This window comes from Aquarana catesbeiana, linkage group LG01, assembly GCF_042186555.1.
Source record: "Aquarana catesbeiana isolate 2022-GZ linkage group LG01, ASM4218655v1, whole genome shotgun sequence".
Classification (NCBI taxonomy): Eukaryota; Metazoa; Chordata; class Amphibia; order Anura; family Ranidae; genus Aquarana; species Aquarana catesbeiana.
The window spans coordinates 744,510,728-744,528,414 of NC_133324.1; the positions used below are offsets into that span (position 1 = coordinate 744,510,728).

The 17,687-nt window shown below is 41.8% G+C and overlaps 1 protein-coding gene across 1 annotated transcript in view; it reads right to left on the bottom strand.

Moving 5' to 3' along the window:
• Positions 1 to 17,687, bottom strand: part of DCHS2 (dachsous cadherin-related 2) — a 409,001-nt gene that overhangs the window by 149,282 nt on the left and 242,032 nt on the right. Inside the window, exon 3 of the mRNA XM_073605397.1 lies at positions 12,595 to 12,826. Within this exon, the coding sequence (XP_073461498.1) occupies positions 12,595 to 12,826 (232 nt within the window). The remainder of the gene's footprint in view (positions 1 to 12,594; positions 12,827 to 17,687) is intronic.

A 17,687-nucleotide genomic window follows, 5' to 3' on the forward strand; every position in this document is an offset into this window, starting at 1 on the left:
ATTTTATTAATATCCAAAAATTGAAAGAGAGTAAACAATGTTAATTCCCATAAAGACATACCTAAAATTATCACAGCATGATAGGAACAATAATGTGCATATAAAGCTAATTATAGCTATAAAAATGCTTGTTAGGCTCTACATGTTTTGTTATAGTGCTTCTTCAGGAGCTGTAAGGCATATATTGGCCATCATATATATGATAAATAGATTTATTTAGAATCCTGTTGTTCAAGTAAGAGAGGCAGATAAAGGAGCATCAAAATTCAACAATGGCAATCGCAGGGTGAGCACCAGAAAAATATCAGGATGATTCCTTATATCATTCACTGCAAGAGTGCTCAAGATAAAAATTATAACATCACAGGTATGCAATATGGAAAAGAAGTTCCCAGAGTTTTAGCTACCAAATCTGAAGAAGACATAGACTTCCAGACGGTGCAGCCCAGGGTGCAGCCCAGGGTACTTTCAAGCTCCCACAGGAATGGAAAGCCCAATCAGGTAGCCCACCAAGGAAATAGGAACAGCATCACCCCTGCTCTCAACAGGAACGATGGTGAAATCTTGTCAATAGGCAAAAGGAAAATAATAAAACCTGAGAGTGGTCAGAGTCTTAACTAAGTAAGCAAGATTCAGCAAAAATATTGAAAAATCCAAGTGTTAGTAAATATAAGTGTTAACTTTTTCTATGGGCAATCATTCTAAGATGGTAATAGAAAAGAAAAATGTCACCCAGTTTTAAAAAAAGGCTAGCATTTAACTTATTTCTGTCTTCTGCCCCAAAGCAAAAGATCCTGCAAAAAAGTATGATGGAGACATTTAATTTAACTAAGATACTTGCAAAACTGCATGCTTAACAAAAAAGAAACTTTGAAAAGCATATAAGCAAACATATTTTATGAATTTTGATTTATACACTAGAGTTATCGTGTCACAAAGTCCTGATGATTCTATGAAAAAAAAAAAGTGAGTGGGGAGAGAACAGCGCATTCTTGACACTTAAAAGGAGTCTCATATCCAGGTAACAGGGTAACTAAGGCATGACTTTTGCCAGAGTTACCCTGCTACAGGTAAGTGAGGCTTCCCACTGAGAGCCCAACCCTGACATAAGAATGTACCTGTCCTTGAGGTAAGCCTGACATTATGGTTAAAAAAAATGTACCTGTCTTGCACCCTGTTCTCTGCTTTCCTATTAAACAGAGAAAGTATTTTTTCCATTGTAATATTTTCCCTTTATTGCTGTTCCCTCCCTTTTAGTCCTGTGACGGTGCTAACATTGACAACAGGAGAGAGTCAATCTCTATAACAGAGACACAAACAGGAATAAAAACCTGCCAGGAAACCTAATCATCCAAAACTAAAAAATAAATAAATACAGTTTAACCGCTTCAGCCCCGGAAGATTTTACCCCCTTCCTGACCAGAGCACTTTTTGCGATTCGCCACTGCGTTGCTTTAACTGACAATTGCGCGGCCATGCAACATTGCACCCAAACAAAATTGACGACCTTTTTTTCCCACAAATAGAGCTTGTCGGCCTTTTTTTGTTTCTAGCGCAAAAAATAAAAACTGCAGAGGTGATCAAATACCACCAAAAGAAAGCTCTATTTGTGGGGAAAAAAAAGGACATTGATTTTATTCAGGTACAGTGTTGCACGACCATGCAATTGTCAGTTAAAATAATGCAGTGCCGTATCACAAAAAAAAATGGCCTGGTCATGAAGGAGGTGGAACCTTCCCAGGCTTCATTGGTTAAATTTTCATGCAAGATCAGATTTAAAATGACCTCATTGCCTAAAAGTCCCAATTAAAGCCTGCCTCAATAAAAGAAAATTATTGTTTGCTTCTCCTACTGTCCATGACACTGAACACTGCTCCACTTTAGAGAAACTTCTAACTGAAGTTTCTACTTAAATGGACACATCCAGACATGTTGATCTCCTGGTCCCTCTCTGTGCTTGGTGATTTACCCAGGCCACTAGTACTGGTGACGTAGGGGATAGAAGGAATAACCACTGAGCGATGTGGGAGGAGGCAGGCATAGGCAATTAAACACTCCCAGAAGTACAAAAAAAAATGCTTTTTTGTGTCAGAAAACTAGAACCTTATAGAGGTTATTAGACAAATAAAAGTGTTTGGTGTAACCCTAGTCAACAGTGGAGACAGTGAAGCACCCTATGTGATGTAGTTCACATTGTTTCTTCTGTACCCCAACATCAGACTAAAATCGCCACATATAAACATATCTATAATATCTACAATACAATAAACATGCAGTACTTTTAAATTTGAGAGGTCAAGCTTCTAACTCCTGGAAGAGTTGCCGAAGAAACTTGGTTGGGCAGGAACACTTCAGAAAAGATGGTGGGGGATCTCACTGTTGTAAATTTAGGTCACCAGGGACTGATTCATCCCACCACCAAAGAGACACACGATTTTAATAAGGGGCATAAAAAGAGTAGCACTGGCAATCTGAAAACTTGATTAAAGTCACCTATGGTCACAGTGACCTTGCAATCTTGATAATGAAAGGTCAGCTTATAGGTCAAAAATAACAATGCAGAATGAGAAATCTACTTCTCTTCACCAATTTAAGTCTAAGTGAATTTGTTTAGCAGTAACCTTACAATCAACATAGAGGTGACAAGGTGACAACATAGAGGTTTCTGACTTTCTTGTCTACCCTCATTTGTTTGTTTGACCATAAAGGAGTTAATTTTAGGTGGGAAGTAGGAATGACATGAAACTGAAAAAAAAAGAAGATAGACAGCATATAGGTTGTGGGCTATTGCCAGTAGCCACCAATCAGCTTCTACCTTTCATTTCACAAAAAAATAAATCAACAATAATTCTGACTGACTGCCATGAGCAAAAACTCTACTTTTGTGCTCATTTTCTTTTTTCTAGTTTTAATGAATCTTACCCTGAAGCTCACTGACCCGTACCTATTCTGTAAGCTGACCAATACCTCTCACTATCCAACCCTACCACATAAAATAATAATTTCTATTCAGCCAGTCCATTACAGCTCTGGTTCATAGCACAGCCCCTCTATCAGGGCATGAGGCTTGATTTGTATCTGTTGCAATTAAATATCACACTGTCATGTCTCTGCCCAATGACTGGAAAGAGAAAGCAGAAACAGCATACTGGTGAGCTTATCTATCTGCCACTTTGCTGTTTCCTCCATTCAGGATGCTCCTTAAACTGAAGCACAACCGGCTGGCTCCTTGTGCAGTTTTTCTCTCCCCCTGTCTGGATTCTATTATACAGGTAATGTAAGAGGCTGAAACCAAGTTAAACTCAAGTAATTACACTGCTTTTATTTAGATACATACTGTACATCATATATATACTGTAGTTTGGATGTGTGTTTAGCTTTAAGGTTGTTTGGTTTTTGTCTTGGTTCAGTTATTATACAAAAAAGCTGCAAATGTCAAGATGTCAGTAGCAATATCTGTTACTATGTAGTATATACTGTATAGGTACTACCATACATTTTAATAGGAACTATACAGAGGTAACTTGAGGTTTATCTGATTAGTAACAGGCTTAGCATGCATTTTATCTAGAAAATATCATGCAGACACATCTAAGTGAAGACATGATATTTCACACACAACTTTTGCTACCTTGAGTAGGAGCAAAAGTTCAGAAACATCCAGGGGGTATTGTGTTCAGTCTAATAAAACTAGAGAAATAAAAGTACACACATGAATCGACTACGAATGTCATAAGTTTCAGAAAAGAAGTGTGAGCTGCCACATAACTGACTGATTTCAGAGGGGAGTGGATGAAGAAAAGTCTCTGTTAGGGGCACAAAGCCTCCTTTAACTCCCACAATACCTTCTCATGATATTTAACATCATGAACTGTGTGAAAATGTTTTGGACACAATGGCATGGTTTTGATTTGAGGTTAAGAACCTTTTCGAGAGTATCTTTGATTATCTGCAGGCTTGATAACCCATGGCTTTTTTTTTGTTTTCTTTTCAATGCTTAGTTTCTATAAGTAAATGACGTATAAAATGAAGTGCAAAAAAGTTGCCGCTATTGACCATAACAGCCAAATAAAGGCCAACTTTTCCTTTTATCAAATTGATTACAAAGAAAAGGTCTTTAGAAAAACAATGGATACACCAGATACTTTTCCCCTCTGCCCATATAAATTAAGCCTCTGGTTACAGTATTGGTAAAGTACAGTGTTTGAGAAGTGAACCTACTTACCTGTTCTTTACATATTTACATAGAACATAACTAAGAATAGGCACACTTCCCTCTGTTGAGAGAGAGGGGCTATCAGATTGTCTACTACACATAATGATGGTATTATTATTTTAACCGAGCTGATCATCTCAGAAACTACAAATTTAGAAAATGGCTGATCTGTTAACCTTTCATGGCCAAAGATGGTGGTACATTCCATGGTGCCAAGAGATAGTCAAGAGATATCAGGTATTAGAGATGGTCAGGTCAGGCAGCCATGGCAGTATAGGTGGGTTAGAAACAAGAGTGTTACAGACAGTAGAATATATCATATCCTTTAACACCTAATACCCATTCTTTAAAGGTTTAAATAGACTATAACCAAGATAAGGCACTTTTGCTTCTTTTGGAGGAGAGGGGCTGTCAGATTATCTAATGCTTTTAACAATGGTATTGTTTTCACCCAGTTGATCATGTCAGAAGCTACACATGTAGTGAATGGCTAGTTGGAGTGTACAATCTGTTAACCTTTCATGGCCAAAGATGACGGTCCATTCCATACTGCAAGTCAAGAGATATCTCGGATTGTCCGACAGGGGGACATGAAAGTATTGTCAAACTAGGTGGGTTGGAAACAAGGGGGTTACAAGACAGCAGAACTTATCCTTTAAAATGATATCCACCAGTGGCATATGGGGTCAGGGATGACATAAGTACAAGAGCAAGAGATGGAGCGTACACACGGTCGGACTTTCCAACAACAAGCTCATATCCAACATTTGTTGTTGGAAAAACCGATCATGTGTACGAGGCATAACTCATTACCCCTTAAACAGATTACCGCTCTGTCCACATGGTGGCCCAAGACCTGTGTCGCTCCCTGTGACTGTATCTTCACAGGCTATGTGGTAGTCACTGGGGGGGGGCATGTGCCTGAGGAATAGGCAGAATTCAACCACGTGCTAGCTATGTTTAATGTGAAATGCGTATCAGATTTTAAGACAGGCGCTTTGATCGCCCTCTCTGTGTATGGGAGGCTAAGACTTTGTTACAGATACATGTGGGGAGAGAAAGGGGGGGGATTTGATAGTTGGAAGTGGGTCATGTTGGAATGTTCAAACTTAACCAGTTGCCGACCGCCGCACGAACATATACGTCCTCAGAGCGGCACGGGCAGGCAAAAGGACTTACAGGTACGTCCTTGCCTGCCCGCGGGTGGGGGGTCCGATCGGACCCCCCCCCCGGTGCCTGCGGCGGTCGGCAAATCTCCCCCGGCGATCGGTGGTGAGGGGGAGGCCATCCATTCGTGGCCCCCCCCTCGCGATCGCTCCCAGCCAATGGGATCATTTCCCTGCCTCTGTATTGTACACAGAGGCAGAGGAAATGATGTCATCTCTCCTTGGCTCGGTATTTTCCGTTCCGGCGCCGAGTAGAGAAGACTGTACTGTGAGTTACACAAACACACACACACAGTAGAACATGCCAGGCACACATTACACCCCCGATCCCCCCCCGATTACCCCCCGATCCCCCCCCAATCACCCCCCCGTCACAAACTGACACCAAGCAGGTTTTTTTTTTTTTTTTCTGATTACTGCATTGGTGTCAGTTTGTGACAGTTACAGTGTTAGGTCAGTGAGTGTTAGCCCCCTGTAGGTCTAGGGTACCCCCCTAACACCCCCTAATAAAGTTTTAACCCCTTGATCACCCCCTGTCACCAGTGTCACTAAGCGATCATTTTTCTGATCGCTGTATTAGTGTCGCTAGGTGACGCTAGTTAGGGAGGTAAATATTTAGGTTTGCCGTCAGCGTTTTATAGCGACAGGGACCCCCATATACTACCTAATAAATGTTTTAACCCCTAGATTGCCCCCTAGTTAACCCTTTCACCACTGATCACCGTATAACTGTTACGGTGACGCTGGTTAGTTCGTTTATTTTTTATAGTGTCAGGGCACCCTGCGTTTATTACCGAATAAAGGTTTAGCCCCCTGATCGCCCGGCGGTGATATGCGTCGCCCCAAGCAGCGTCAGATTAGCGCCAGTACCGCTAACACCCACGCACGCAGCATACGCCTCCCTTAGTAGTATAGTATCTTATCGGATCAAAAAACGCAGTGTTAGCGGGATCAGCCCAGATACCTGCTAGCACCTGCGTTTTGCCCCTCCGCCCGGCCCAGCCCAGCCCACCCAAGTGCAGTATTGATCGATCACTGTCACTTACAAAACACTAAACGCATAACTGCAGCTTTCGCAGAGTCAGGCCTGAGCCCTGCGATCGCTAACAGTTTTTTTGGTAGCGTTTTGGTGAACTGACAAGCACCAGCCCCAGGCAGCGTCAGGTTAGTGCCAGTAGCGCTAACACCCACGCACGCACCGTACACCTCCCTTAGTGGTATAGTATCTGAACGAATCAATATCTGATCCGATCAGATCTATCCTAGCGTCCCCAGCAGTTTAGGGTTCCCAAAAACGCAGTGTTAGCGGGATCAGCCCAGATACCTGCTAGCACCTGCGTTTTGCCCCTCCGCCCGGCCCAGCCCAGCCCACCCAAGTGCAGTATCGATCGATCACTGTCACGTACAAAACACTAAACGCATAACTGCAGCGTTCGCAGAGTCAGGCCTGATCCCTGCGATCGCTAACAGTTTTTTTGGTAGCGTTTTGGTGAACTGACAAGCACCAGCCCCAGGCAGCGTCAGGTTAGTGCCAGTAGCGCTAACACCCACGCACGCACCGTACACCTCCCTTAGTGGTATAGTATCTGAACGAATCAATATCTGATCCGATTAGATCTATACTAGCGTCCCCAGCAGTTTAAGGTTCCCAAAAACGCAGTGTTAGCGGGATCAGCCCAGATACCTGCTAGCACCTGCGTTTTGCCCCTCCGCCCAGCCCAGCCCACCCAAGTGCAGTATCGATCGATCACTGTCACTTACAAAACACTAAACGCATAACTGCAGCGTTCGCAGAGTCAGGCCTGATCCCTGCAATCGCTAACAGTTTTTTTTGTAGCGTTTTGGTGAACTGGCAAGCACCAGCGGCCTAGTACACCCCGGTCGTAGTCAAACCAGCACTGCAGTAACACTTGGTGACGTGGCGAGTCCCATAAGTGCAGTTAAAGCTGGTGAGGTGGCAAGCACAAGTAGTGTCCCGCTGTCACCAAAAAGACAAACACAGGCCCGTCGTGCCCATAATGCCCTTCCTGCTGCATTCGCCAATCCTAATTGGGAACCCACCGCTTCTGCAGCGCCCGTACTTCCCCCATACACATCCCCAACCAAATGCAGTCAGCTGCATGAGAGGCATTTTCTTTATGTCCTCCCGAGTACCCCTACCCAACGAACCCCCCCAAAAAAGATGTCGTGTCTGCAGCAAGTGCGGATATAGGCGTGACACCCGCTATTATTGTCCCTCCTGTCCTGACAATCCTGGTCTTTGCATTGGTGAATGTTTTGAACGCTACCATACACTAGTTGAGTATTAGCGTAGGGTACAGCATTGCACAGACTAGGCACACTTTCACAGGGTCTCCCAAGATGCCATCGCATTTTGAGAGACCCAAACCTGGAACCGGTTACAGTTATAAAAGTTACAGTTACAAAAAAAAGTGTAAAAAAAAAAAACACATACAAAAATATAAAATAAAAAAAAATAGTTGTCGTTTTATTGTTCTCTCTCTCTCTATTCTCTCTCTATTGTTCTGCTCTTTTTTACTGTATTCTATTCTGCAATGTTTTATTGTTATTATGTTTTATCATGTTTGCTTTTCAGGTATGCAATTTTTTATACTTTACCATTTACTGTGCTTTATTGTTAACCATTTTTTTGTTCTCAGGTACGCCATTCACGACTTTGAGTGGTTATACCAGAATGATGCCTGCAGGTTTAGGTATCATCTTGGTATCATTCTTTTCAACCAGCGGTCGGCTTTCATGTAAAAGCAATCCTAGCCGCTAATTAGCCTCTAGACTGCTTTTACAAGTAGTGGGAGGGAATGCCCCCCCAACGTCTTCCGTGTTTTTCTCTGGCTCTCCTGTCTCAACAGGAAACCTGAAAATGCAGCCGGTAATTCAGCCAGCTGACCATAGAGCTGATCAGAGACCAGAGTGGCTCCAAACATCTCTATGGCCTAAGAAACCGGAAGCTACGAGCATTTTATGACTTAGATTTCGCCGGATGTAAACAGCGCCATTGGGAAATTTATCACACCGATCTTGGTGTGGTCAGATGCTTTGAGGGCAGAGGAGAAATCTAGGGTCTAATAGACCCCAATTTTTTCAAAAAAGAGTACCTGTCACTACCTATTGCTATGATAGGGGATATTTACATTCCCTGAGATAACAATAAAAATGATTTAAAAAAAAAAAATGAAAGGAACAGTTTAAAAATAAGATAAAAATAATAATAATAATAAAGAAAAAAAAAAAAAAAAGCACCCCTGCCCCCCCTGCTCTCGCGCTAAGGCGAACGCTAGCGTCGGTCTGGCGTCAAATGTAAACAGCAATTGCACCATGCATGTGAGGTATCACCGCGAACGTCAGATCGAGGGCAGTAATTTTAGAAGTAGACCTCCTCTGTAAATCTAAAGTGGTAACCTGTAAAGGCTTTTAAAGGCTTTTAAAAATGTATTTAGTTTGTCGCCACTGCACGTTTGTGCGCAATTTTAAAGCATGTCATGTTTGGTATCCATGTACTCGGCCTAAGATCATCTTTTTTATTTCATCAAACATTTGGGCAATATAGTGTGTTTTAGTGCATCACTCTTCACTGCCTATCACAGTTTCGGAGGCCATGGAATGCCCAGGTGGCAAACCCCCCCCCCCAAATGACCCCATTTTGGAAAGTAGACACCCCAAGCTATTTGCTGAGAGGTATAGTGAGTATTTTGCAGACCTCACTTTTTGTCACAAAGTTTTGAAAATTGAAAAAAGAAAAAAAAAATTTTTTTCTCGTCTTTCTTTATTTTCAAAAACAAATGAGAGCTGCAAAATACTCACCATGCCTCTCAGCAAATAGCTTGGGGGTGTCTACTTTCCAAAATGGGGTCATTTGGGGGGGTTTGTGCCACCTGGGCATTCCATGGCCTCCGAAACTGTGATAGGTAGTGAAGAGTGAAATCAAAAATTTACACCCTTAGAAATCCTGAAGGCGGTGATTGGTTGTAGGGGCCCCGTACGCGGCTAGGCTCCCAAAAAGTCCCACACATGTGGTATCCCCGTACTCAGGAGAAGTAGCTAAATGTATTTTGGGGTGCAATTCCACATATGCCCATGGCCTGTGTGAGCAATATATCATTTAGTGACAACTTTGTGCAAAAAAAAAAAAAAAAAAATTTGTCACTTTCCCGCAATTTGTGTCAAAATATAAAACATTCCATGGACTCAACATGCCTCAAAGCAAATAGCTTGGGGTGTCTACTTTCCAAAATGGGGTCATTTGGGGGGGGTTTATGCCATCTGGGCATTTTATGGCCTTCAAAACTGTGATAGGTAGTGAGGAGTAAAATCAAAAATGTACGCCCTTAGAAATCCTGAAGGCGGTGCTTGGTTTTCGGGGTCCCGTACGCGGCTAGGCTCCCAAAAAGTCCCACACATGTGGTATCCCCATACTCAGGAGAAGCAGCTAAATGTATTTTGGGGTGCAATTCCACATATGCCCATGGCCTGTGTGAGCAATATATCATTTAGTGACAACTTTTTGTAATTTTTTTTTTTTTTTTTTTTGTCATTATTCAATCACTTGGGACAAAAAAAATGAATATTCAATGGGCTCAACATGCCTCTCAGCAATTTCCTTGGGGTGTCTACTTTCCAAAATGGGGTCATTTGTGGTAGTTTTGTACTGCCCTGCCATTTTAGCACCTCAAGAAACGACATAGGCAGTCATAAATTAAAGGCTGTGTAAATTCCAGAAAATGTACCCTAGTTTGTAGACGCTATAACTTTTGCGCAAACCAATAAATATACACTTATTGACATTTTTTTTACCAAAGACATGTGGCCGAATACATTTTGGCCTAAATGTATGACTAAAATTGAGTTTATTGGATTTTTTTAGAACAAAAAGTAGAAAATATCATTTTTTTTCAAAATTTTCGGTCTTTTTCCGTGTATAGCGCAAAAAATAAAAACGGCAGAGGTGATCAAATACCATCAAAAGAAAGCTCTATTTGTGGGAAGAAAAGGATGCAAATTTCGTTTGGGTACAGCATTGCATGACCATGCAATTAGCAGTTAAAGCGACGCAGTGCCAAATTGTAAAAAGTGCTCTGGTCAGGAAGGGGGTAAATCCTTCCGGGGCTGAAGTGGTTAATAAGTGCAAGTATAAGGGTAAATGGTGCTACCTATATAATGAAAGGCGACAGACCCTGTTCACTTGTTAGGTGCTATGTGCCTCTATTGTGTCTAATAAGAGTGCATATACCAATGGTGCAATACTTATTAAATTAACAATGTGCATATGTGTGTTTATGGCACAGTTTGTAGTGGGGTGTATGGTGTTGTATATATTGCAGTAAATGGTGATTTTCCTGATAATTTTAATGGACACCCTGTCTGGTCCTTATTGGTAAGACACAGTAACATGACATTTTTAGATCACAAGGACATTGCTGATGTAAGGCTACATTTATAAAATCCAGCACATATCATCACTAGGTTTTCTGTTGGGCAGATAGCTGGAAAACAGGTTTGCATTAGCATCTGTGGAAGTAGTTTAAATATTTTCTTCTCCTACAAAAACTGCAAGGTACTGTAATTAATGTAATAATAATAATAATAATTATAACAACATGAAGAATACAAAAAATGGTATGTTCACACTGTGCTAACAAAAACCAATAAAAATCATATTTAATTTTCTTGTCTGCTCATCTTAATACATAAACGAGAGAATTTGTTACTACTTAAATAAAAATGTGGTAAATAAATGCAAAGGTTCATGAGACCTTGCCAGTGAACTGCACTGCACATACATTTATGTTTTTCTGCAAGCATTGCTGCCACAGAGGAAAACATTAGATCAGGTTGTGAATACCGCTATATTCATGACTAATAGGGAGGACATTTCAATAGGTTACGTTTCTTGGTTAAATATCTTGTGCTGAGTATCCCTTTAACAAAATCCCAGACATATTCCACTCAAAAGTGCTGAAGAAGCTATACACTTGTGGTATAGCATTACACTATAGGTTTATGATATAAACCATAATTACATCAACACTGGATCTGGACAATATCTAGGATAGTTATCAAGAAGCCTGGAAACATGGACATGAAGAGTGAGGCTTAAGTTATAAAAATGGAATGATGGTATTGTTAAGCTCCTGGGCATCAATCCACTGTTGCGTTTACTCATCTGCTCATTCATATGATTAGACGATATAACGTTAAGATTGCCTCTCCATGTGGGATGACTTGTCTGGGATACAGACCTTAAGTCTGATATTGGTTAATTACATCTCTAAAGGGGTTTTCCATATTACAATCACTTTAATTTGTTGGCAAACACACGCCTTACGGAAATGTCTACTACTAAACACATTGCTTTTTTGTCTTCCTTGCTTCCTCTTTTTCTTTCCTGTCATATATTTATATAATCAGATAGGGCTGTTTATTTGTATTGACCTCTTCTTTGGTGTTGTCTTCTTTGCATACTGTTTTGTCCATTGAGCAGCTTTGTGTCATATGATAGTACAAAATAAACAAGTCTGTCTAAACAGTATAAATACATAAAAGAACAGACTGAAGCTGGTATAACAAAGCGTCTTAAACAGGATAATTGCTATTCATATTTTTCTAACGTAAATGATGAAATACAATATGATACTGTATTTTCTTAACAATCCATCTATGTGTTTAGTGCTGATTGGAACAAGATAAAATACCTGTGTGCCACTGGCAATGCTATGGCTTTATGTGCATGCCCTACACATTCAGAAAATGTAATAGCATAGATTCTCTCAGTCCTGAAAATGTATTCCATGCTCCAATTTATAGATTTGTAGACCTGGATCTCTTTTTGTGGCAGTACCACCATGCTGTACTTAAAACTAATTCTGACTATACACTGATAGATTCTTGAACGAAAATATTAGTATGAACATTCATATGAAAATTCTTTGTACATTCAGTGACTGATGTCGAAAATCACATTTGTGTTCAAAATTAGTCCAAGAAAAATTTTCCATCTTGGTCCTTCAAATTTTCCCATTACTGTGATGAAACCAAACCAAATGTTGATTTGGCCCCACTAACCGTTACAAAATCAAGTGAATGTTCTTAAAACAAAATTTTTTGAATGAAAATATATACATGTATGACCAGATTTTTTTTAATAAGATGTGTATGGGGTGAAATATAGTGGTAAGTAAACAGAGACACCATTACCTGTAGATGAGTCAATAGTAAACAGTGATGTTTTCTCTCCAGGTATGATTTCATAAAGTACTCCTCCAAATATTCCTCCATCTTTGTCCTCGGCTAACACATTAACAATTTCTGTGCCTGCTTGAGTGTGGCTGCTGGTGCTTGCCACATAATTTGTTGTCTCAAACACAGGTGCATTGTCATTTATATCCTCTATATCAACACGAACGAAAGCCTGCGCACTTAAGCCACCCTGTTAGATGTAAATAAAAGACAAGGTCATAAACCTCCATAGAATTAGAAAAATAAGTACATGGGTACAGCAATTATTGCACACACTAAAAATTTTGCACCTACAGATATGAAGCTGACAACATTCCAGACATGGATTTCAATTTTAAGAAATAAAAATGAGATCAATAAACAGAAAACAAGCAGCTGACAGGAGCAAGCTGAACAAACTTCTTTTATTTGCTCATTTTTAATCTGTGTAATGTATCACTGGAAGTATTGTGTTATATCTGTTTGATAAGTGCCAGCACAAAACTTGTTGAACATCAGAGCTGTGCTGTGTACATTTCCTGTGTTAACTCAAAGCAACCCCCTAGTTCTTATCTTGGAGTTCAGAATAATTACCTTTGTGTTGTAAAGATCTGAGAGTGGTAGTGGTTGAGTAGTTTAGCAAAAAACACTGGGCAGTGTTGTCACCACTCAGGTCACAAAAATGCTGTGCATTGCCAACCCACAACAGTGTTTAACCATTTGACAATCGTGCTATAGTCGAAAGACAGCTACAGCGCGGTTGTCCAGTTCTGGGATGTCCATGTGTATGTGGATATGCAACCTGGCTTCTCTGGAGACAGCACAGCACAGTATTCTTTGGGCTCCTGGTGGTGAGCTTTTTTAAACAGTTTAAAGAACTTTTTGGTTCCCTCCATTAAATTGACAAGAAAGGTCGGGAGAATCCTCCACTAATAGGAGCAGCTAAAGATATATCTTTGCCTTACTTCTGGTGAGTGCATATATTGGTGGAGGCTCACGGATGGTGATTCAGTGTTCAGATTACCGGGTGGAGTGTAATGGCAGTTTAAGACTGTATATTCACTTGTTTCTGGTGAGTGAATAGTTGCTTAGATGAGTGCATTAGCCACATGGTGGATACCCAAGTCACTTTACAGACAGTTTTTGCACTTATATTTTGGGACATTAGCATCATGCTTTGGACTTTTACACATACGATTTTGTATACTGTTTCATAGCAATATAAAGCGCTGCACACCATTAACAATAATATATACAGTATATATAAGATATAAGAAATTCATTTAGGTTATGCTCAAACAGGTTGAAATAAACCAGTAAGTTTTCTCTACTGCAAACATAAAGGTATTAGTATATCACTACATAAGGCCCAGATTTTTTATTTAGCACAGTAGTCTTTTCCATTGTAGGTTCATTAGCTATGCAGTATATTGTTTCCCTATCATCAGCAGAAATACATTTATGGCATATGAATTATAGAGTAACATTATTGTAAGTTTTAAAAAGAACCAATAAAACAGGGTGTTTAAAAAACTGTATCCAGCAGAGAATCCTTTAGGTACCAATGTTTATATGCTTAAAAACTTCTGTGATGGGAGTGCACATGCGCGGTAGCTCCAAGATGGCTGCATAAGCCCGGAGCTCTGCATCACCCCAAACCTACGGTGCACACAGCCCCTCTCACAGCCACCCAGGACAGTCACCAACAGGACACCCCAGTTCCTGAGACCCCAGTGCAAACCCCTGGATGTCCAGACCGGCCGCCAGATGATATCTTGTGCCGCAATTCGACACATCAGCGTGGGGTGGGTGTACCAAATAGGCCGCTGCAGCACCATAGCCACAAGCAGCCTACACAGAGGGATCCCAGGATCAGAAGCAAGTCTTAGCCTCAGCAACACTCACCTACTCCCAGGTGATCCATGGGAATACCCAGCTCCCCCTGGCTCCTTCTCCAGCCTCCACAGAGTCCCTGCTGGGCCATGCCATGGAGGACTACACGCTTTCTCTAGTTGGGCCTTCCCAAACCCATCTGCTTAGAACCCATCCCCAGGCTTCCCAGGCCAGGACCCGGCTACTCCGCCAACAGACTTATTCCACAATTCTGACCTCCTAGAGAGGGGGCTAGCCAACACAGTAGCTAAAATCACAAGGGACATTAAATCTGATTTTCAAAACCTGGGATCCCCATGTTTCCCAGGCCAGGACCCGGCTACTGCACCAACAGACCTATTCCACAAGCTCTTTGACCTCCTAGAGAGGGGGCTAGCCAACACAGTAGCTAAAATCACAAGGGACATTAAATCTAATTTTCAAAACCTGGGATCCAGAATGGAGGCCATAGAAAACAAACTGGACATTACAGCATCCAGAACCAGAACAGAACCAAAACAGGTCCAGAAGATATAACTTCAGAATCTGGGGCTTTCCTGAGACCATCACGGACATTTCTCCTGCAGTCCAGGAGCTTATCAAGGATCTAATCCCCAATACCCTGCCTGGAGTTGGACAGCGCTCACAGGGCCCTGGGACACCCCCCCCCAGAAACGATGGATCCCCTAGGGATGCAATCGTGAAGCCACACTTCTACACCATAAAGGAAGAAGTCATGTAACAATCACGCACCAAGCCAAAGGTGACATGTCAGGGTCATCAAATACAAATCTTTGCAGATATCTCCCCCTCAACAATTCAAAAGCGGAGAGCTCTCAAACCACTCCTGTCAGTCCTCTCACAACAGGCCCCCCCCCCAGCAAGCCCTGTCTTCCCAGTCTGGAACAAAGGAAAGACCAAGAGATCCAAAGATGGCAGGCCTTCCTAAGACTGCAACTCGAGTCAACAAATACCCTACTCTCATTTGTTTTCCTCTCCGGCGATTGTGGTTCTACCTGTTGATGGAGCAATTCGCTCCTAACCTACGCACCCAAACTGTTTGTCCCCCTGCATTCCAAGTTTTCTTTCCGCTGCTTGTTACAAGCAAATTACAGGACAAAACAAGTCTTCCTCTATTTTCTAAAAAACTGTCTTAAGTGTTGTCAATGATTATTTGCTACCTCAAAGGCCCTAGTTATCGAGAAGTTCAGAGCTTTACTCCAGAGCTTTTCCAACCCCTCTCGAGCGCAGCTCCAGGGGCGCTGGAAATTTGGGCTTTCCCGTGGCCTGGGGATAGTAATATTGTATGCATTCAGGGCCTTAAGGCAGTCTCAGTGCCTTAAGCACGTTTCATGCTCTATACAGTGGCCCTCCCTTTCCCCCCCCAATCTGGAAGGGTAGGGAGACACCTCAGATGGAGTCCTGGGAGTTCCCGTTTTCTTTTTTCTTGTTTTTCACCCATTGTTCTATAGATATGATAACATTAGTTGTGTTTATTTTTTTTGTTACTGTTCCACATAGATGTCAGGGTCCGGGATGACCCACTTGCGCCTCCACCTATCCCATAGTAGAAGCTTCCCTGTTTCTGTGGGATAGGTTGTCGGCCCTCATTATGGCCAATTTTTCTCGGTAGGAGTTTGGCAGGAGTGTTCCAAACCAAACCCAATTGGTCTTTCTAGAAGACACTTTTCCTTATTTTGTCTACTTTCCTCTTTTTTTCTATCTCTAACTCTTTTTCCTTTTCTAGCCAATCTACAGGTTGAGACGTGTATCCGGTACCAGCCCCGGATTAAAACCCGCCATACACTAAGTTCTATTTCCAACGGAAGAAGACGGCAATGGGTAAGTGACGGTAGCTTCAACAGCATTTCACCCCTCTGTTCTCATGGATAACTCAAACCCAACAGGGACAAATTTTAGCATAGCTACACATAATGCTCAGGGACTAAACTCCCCCGGGAAATGAAGGAAAGCATTTGAAAACTACCACTCTCTCAAACTAGACATAGTTATGCTCCAAGAGACACACTTCCCGGCCCGATACAACCCCAAATTCCTAAAAATATTACCCCACATTTTACCTAGCAAATGCAGCAAACAAGACCAAGGGAGTAGCAATCTTATTCTCTAAGCATAGTAAATTCTCCCCGATCGTGGACTACAGAGACCCGGAGGGAAGATTTCTCCTAGTAAAGGGAACTGTGGAGGGACAGTTATACTCCATAGTATCCTACTACACCCCCAATAAGGGACAGACTAAATTCTTCCAGTCTCTCTTCCAAACCCTAAAGCCCCTCTTGGAGGGCACGGTCATCATTGGAGGGGACTCAATTGTTGTTTTTGACCAGGGCTAGACAGGTCCAAACCCCCTATGGCCCAGCTGACCTGCCCCACTAAGGTGAGTCTCAAAATAGCTAGACTCCTTAACTCACAAGGCCTTGTTGACATTTGGAGGGAACTGAACCCCTCAAAACTAGACTATACTCATTATTCCTGCCCCCACCAGTCCTATGCCAGGATCGACCATATCCTAGTTTACCCAAGCCTCATTCCATCTGCTCAAAAATCAACCACCAAAGATACAGTCTGGTCAGATCACTCCATGGTAACGCTCTCCCTACATACCACCCTTACAAGACTACCAGAAATGCACTGGTGATTTAATAAATCGCTCCTTAGGGAACCCATCAAAACTAAACAAATAGATGACTCCTTAAAGGAATACTTTAACCTGAATGATGTTGACAATATTTCCCCGGAGACTTTGTGAGCAGCCCACAAAGTGACCATTAGAGGCAAGATAATCCAACTGGCGACCCAAATCAAGAGAGAATGACAGATGGACATTATATAAAATTATAAAAAAACCTTTGCAACCCTAAAGGCTAAACATAAGAAATGTCCAACTAAGGCCTCAATAGCACAGTTAGATGCAGCTACTGTAGGTTAGAGCTCAATCTAGCTCTAAGGGCAAAAGCGAAAAAACACATTCGCTGGATTGGGGACAAATTCTATTCTCAGAAAGACAAAATTGGCTCCATGTTAGCCTCTAAACTTTCACCTCCGTATCGTGCCCACACCCTCCCCAAAATTAGGATAGCAGGACAACCCCCTACAGCCAATCTGAACAAAATACTCTAAGCCTTCCATGACTGCTACACTAAGCTCTACAGCACAGCCTCCACAGACAAGGACCAAAT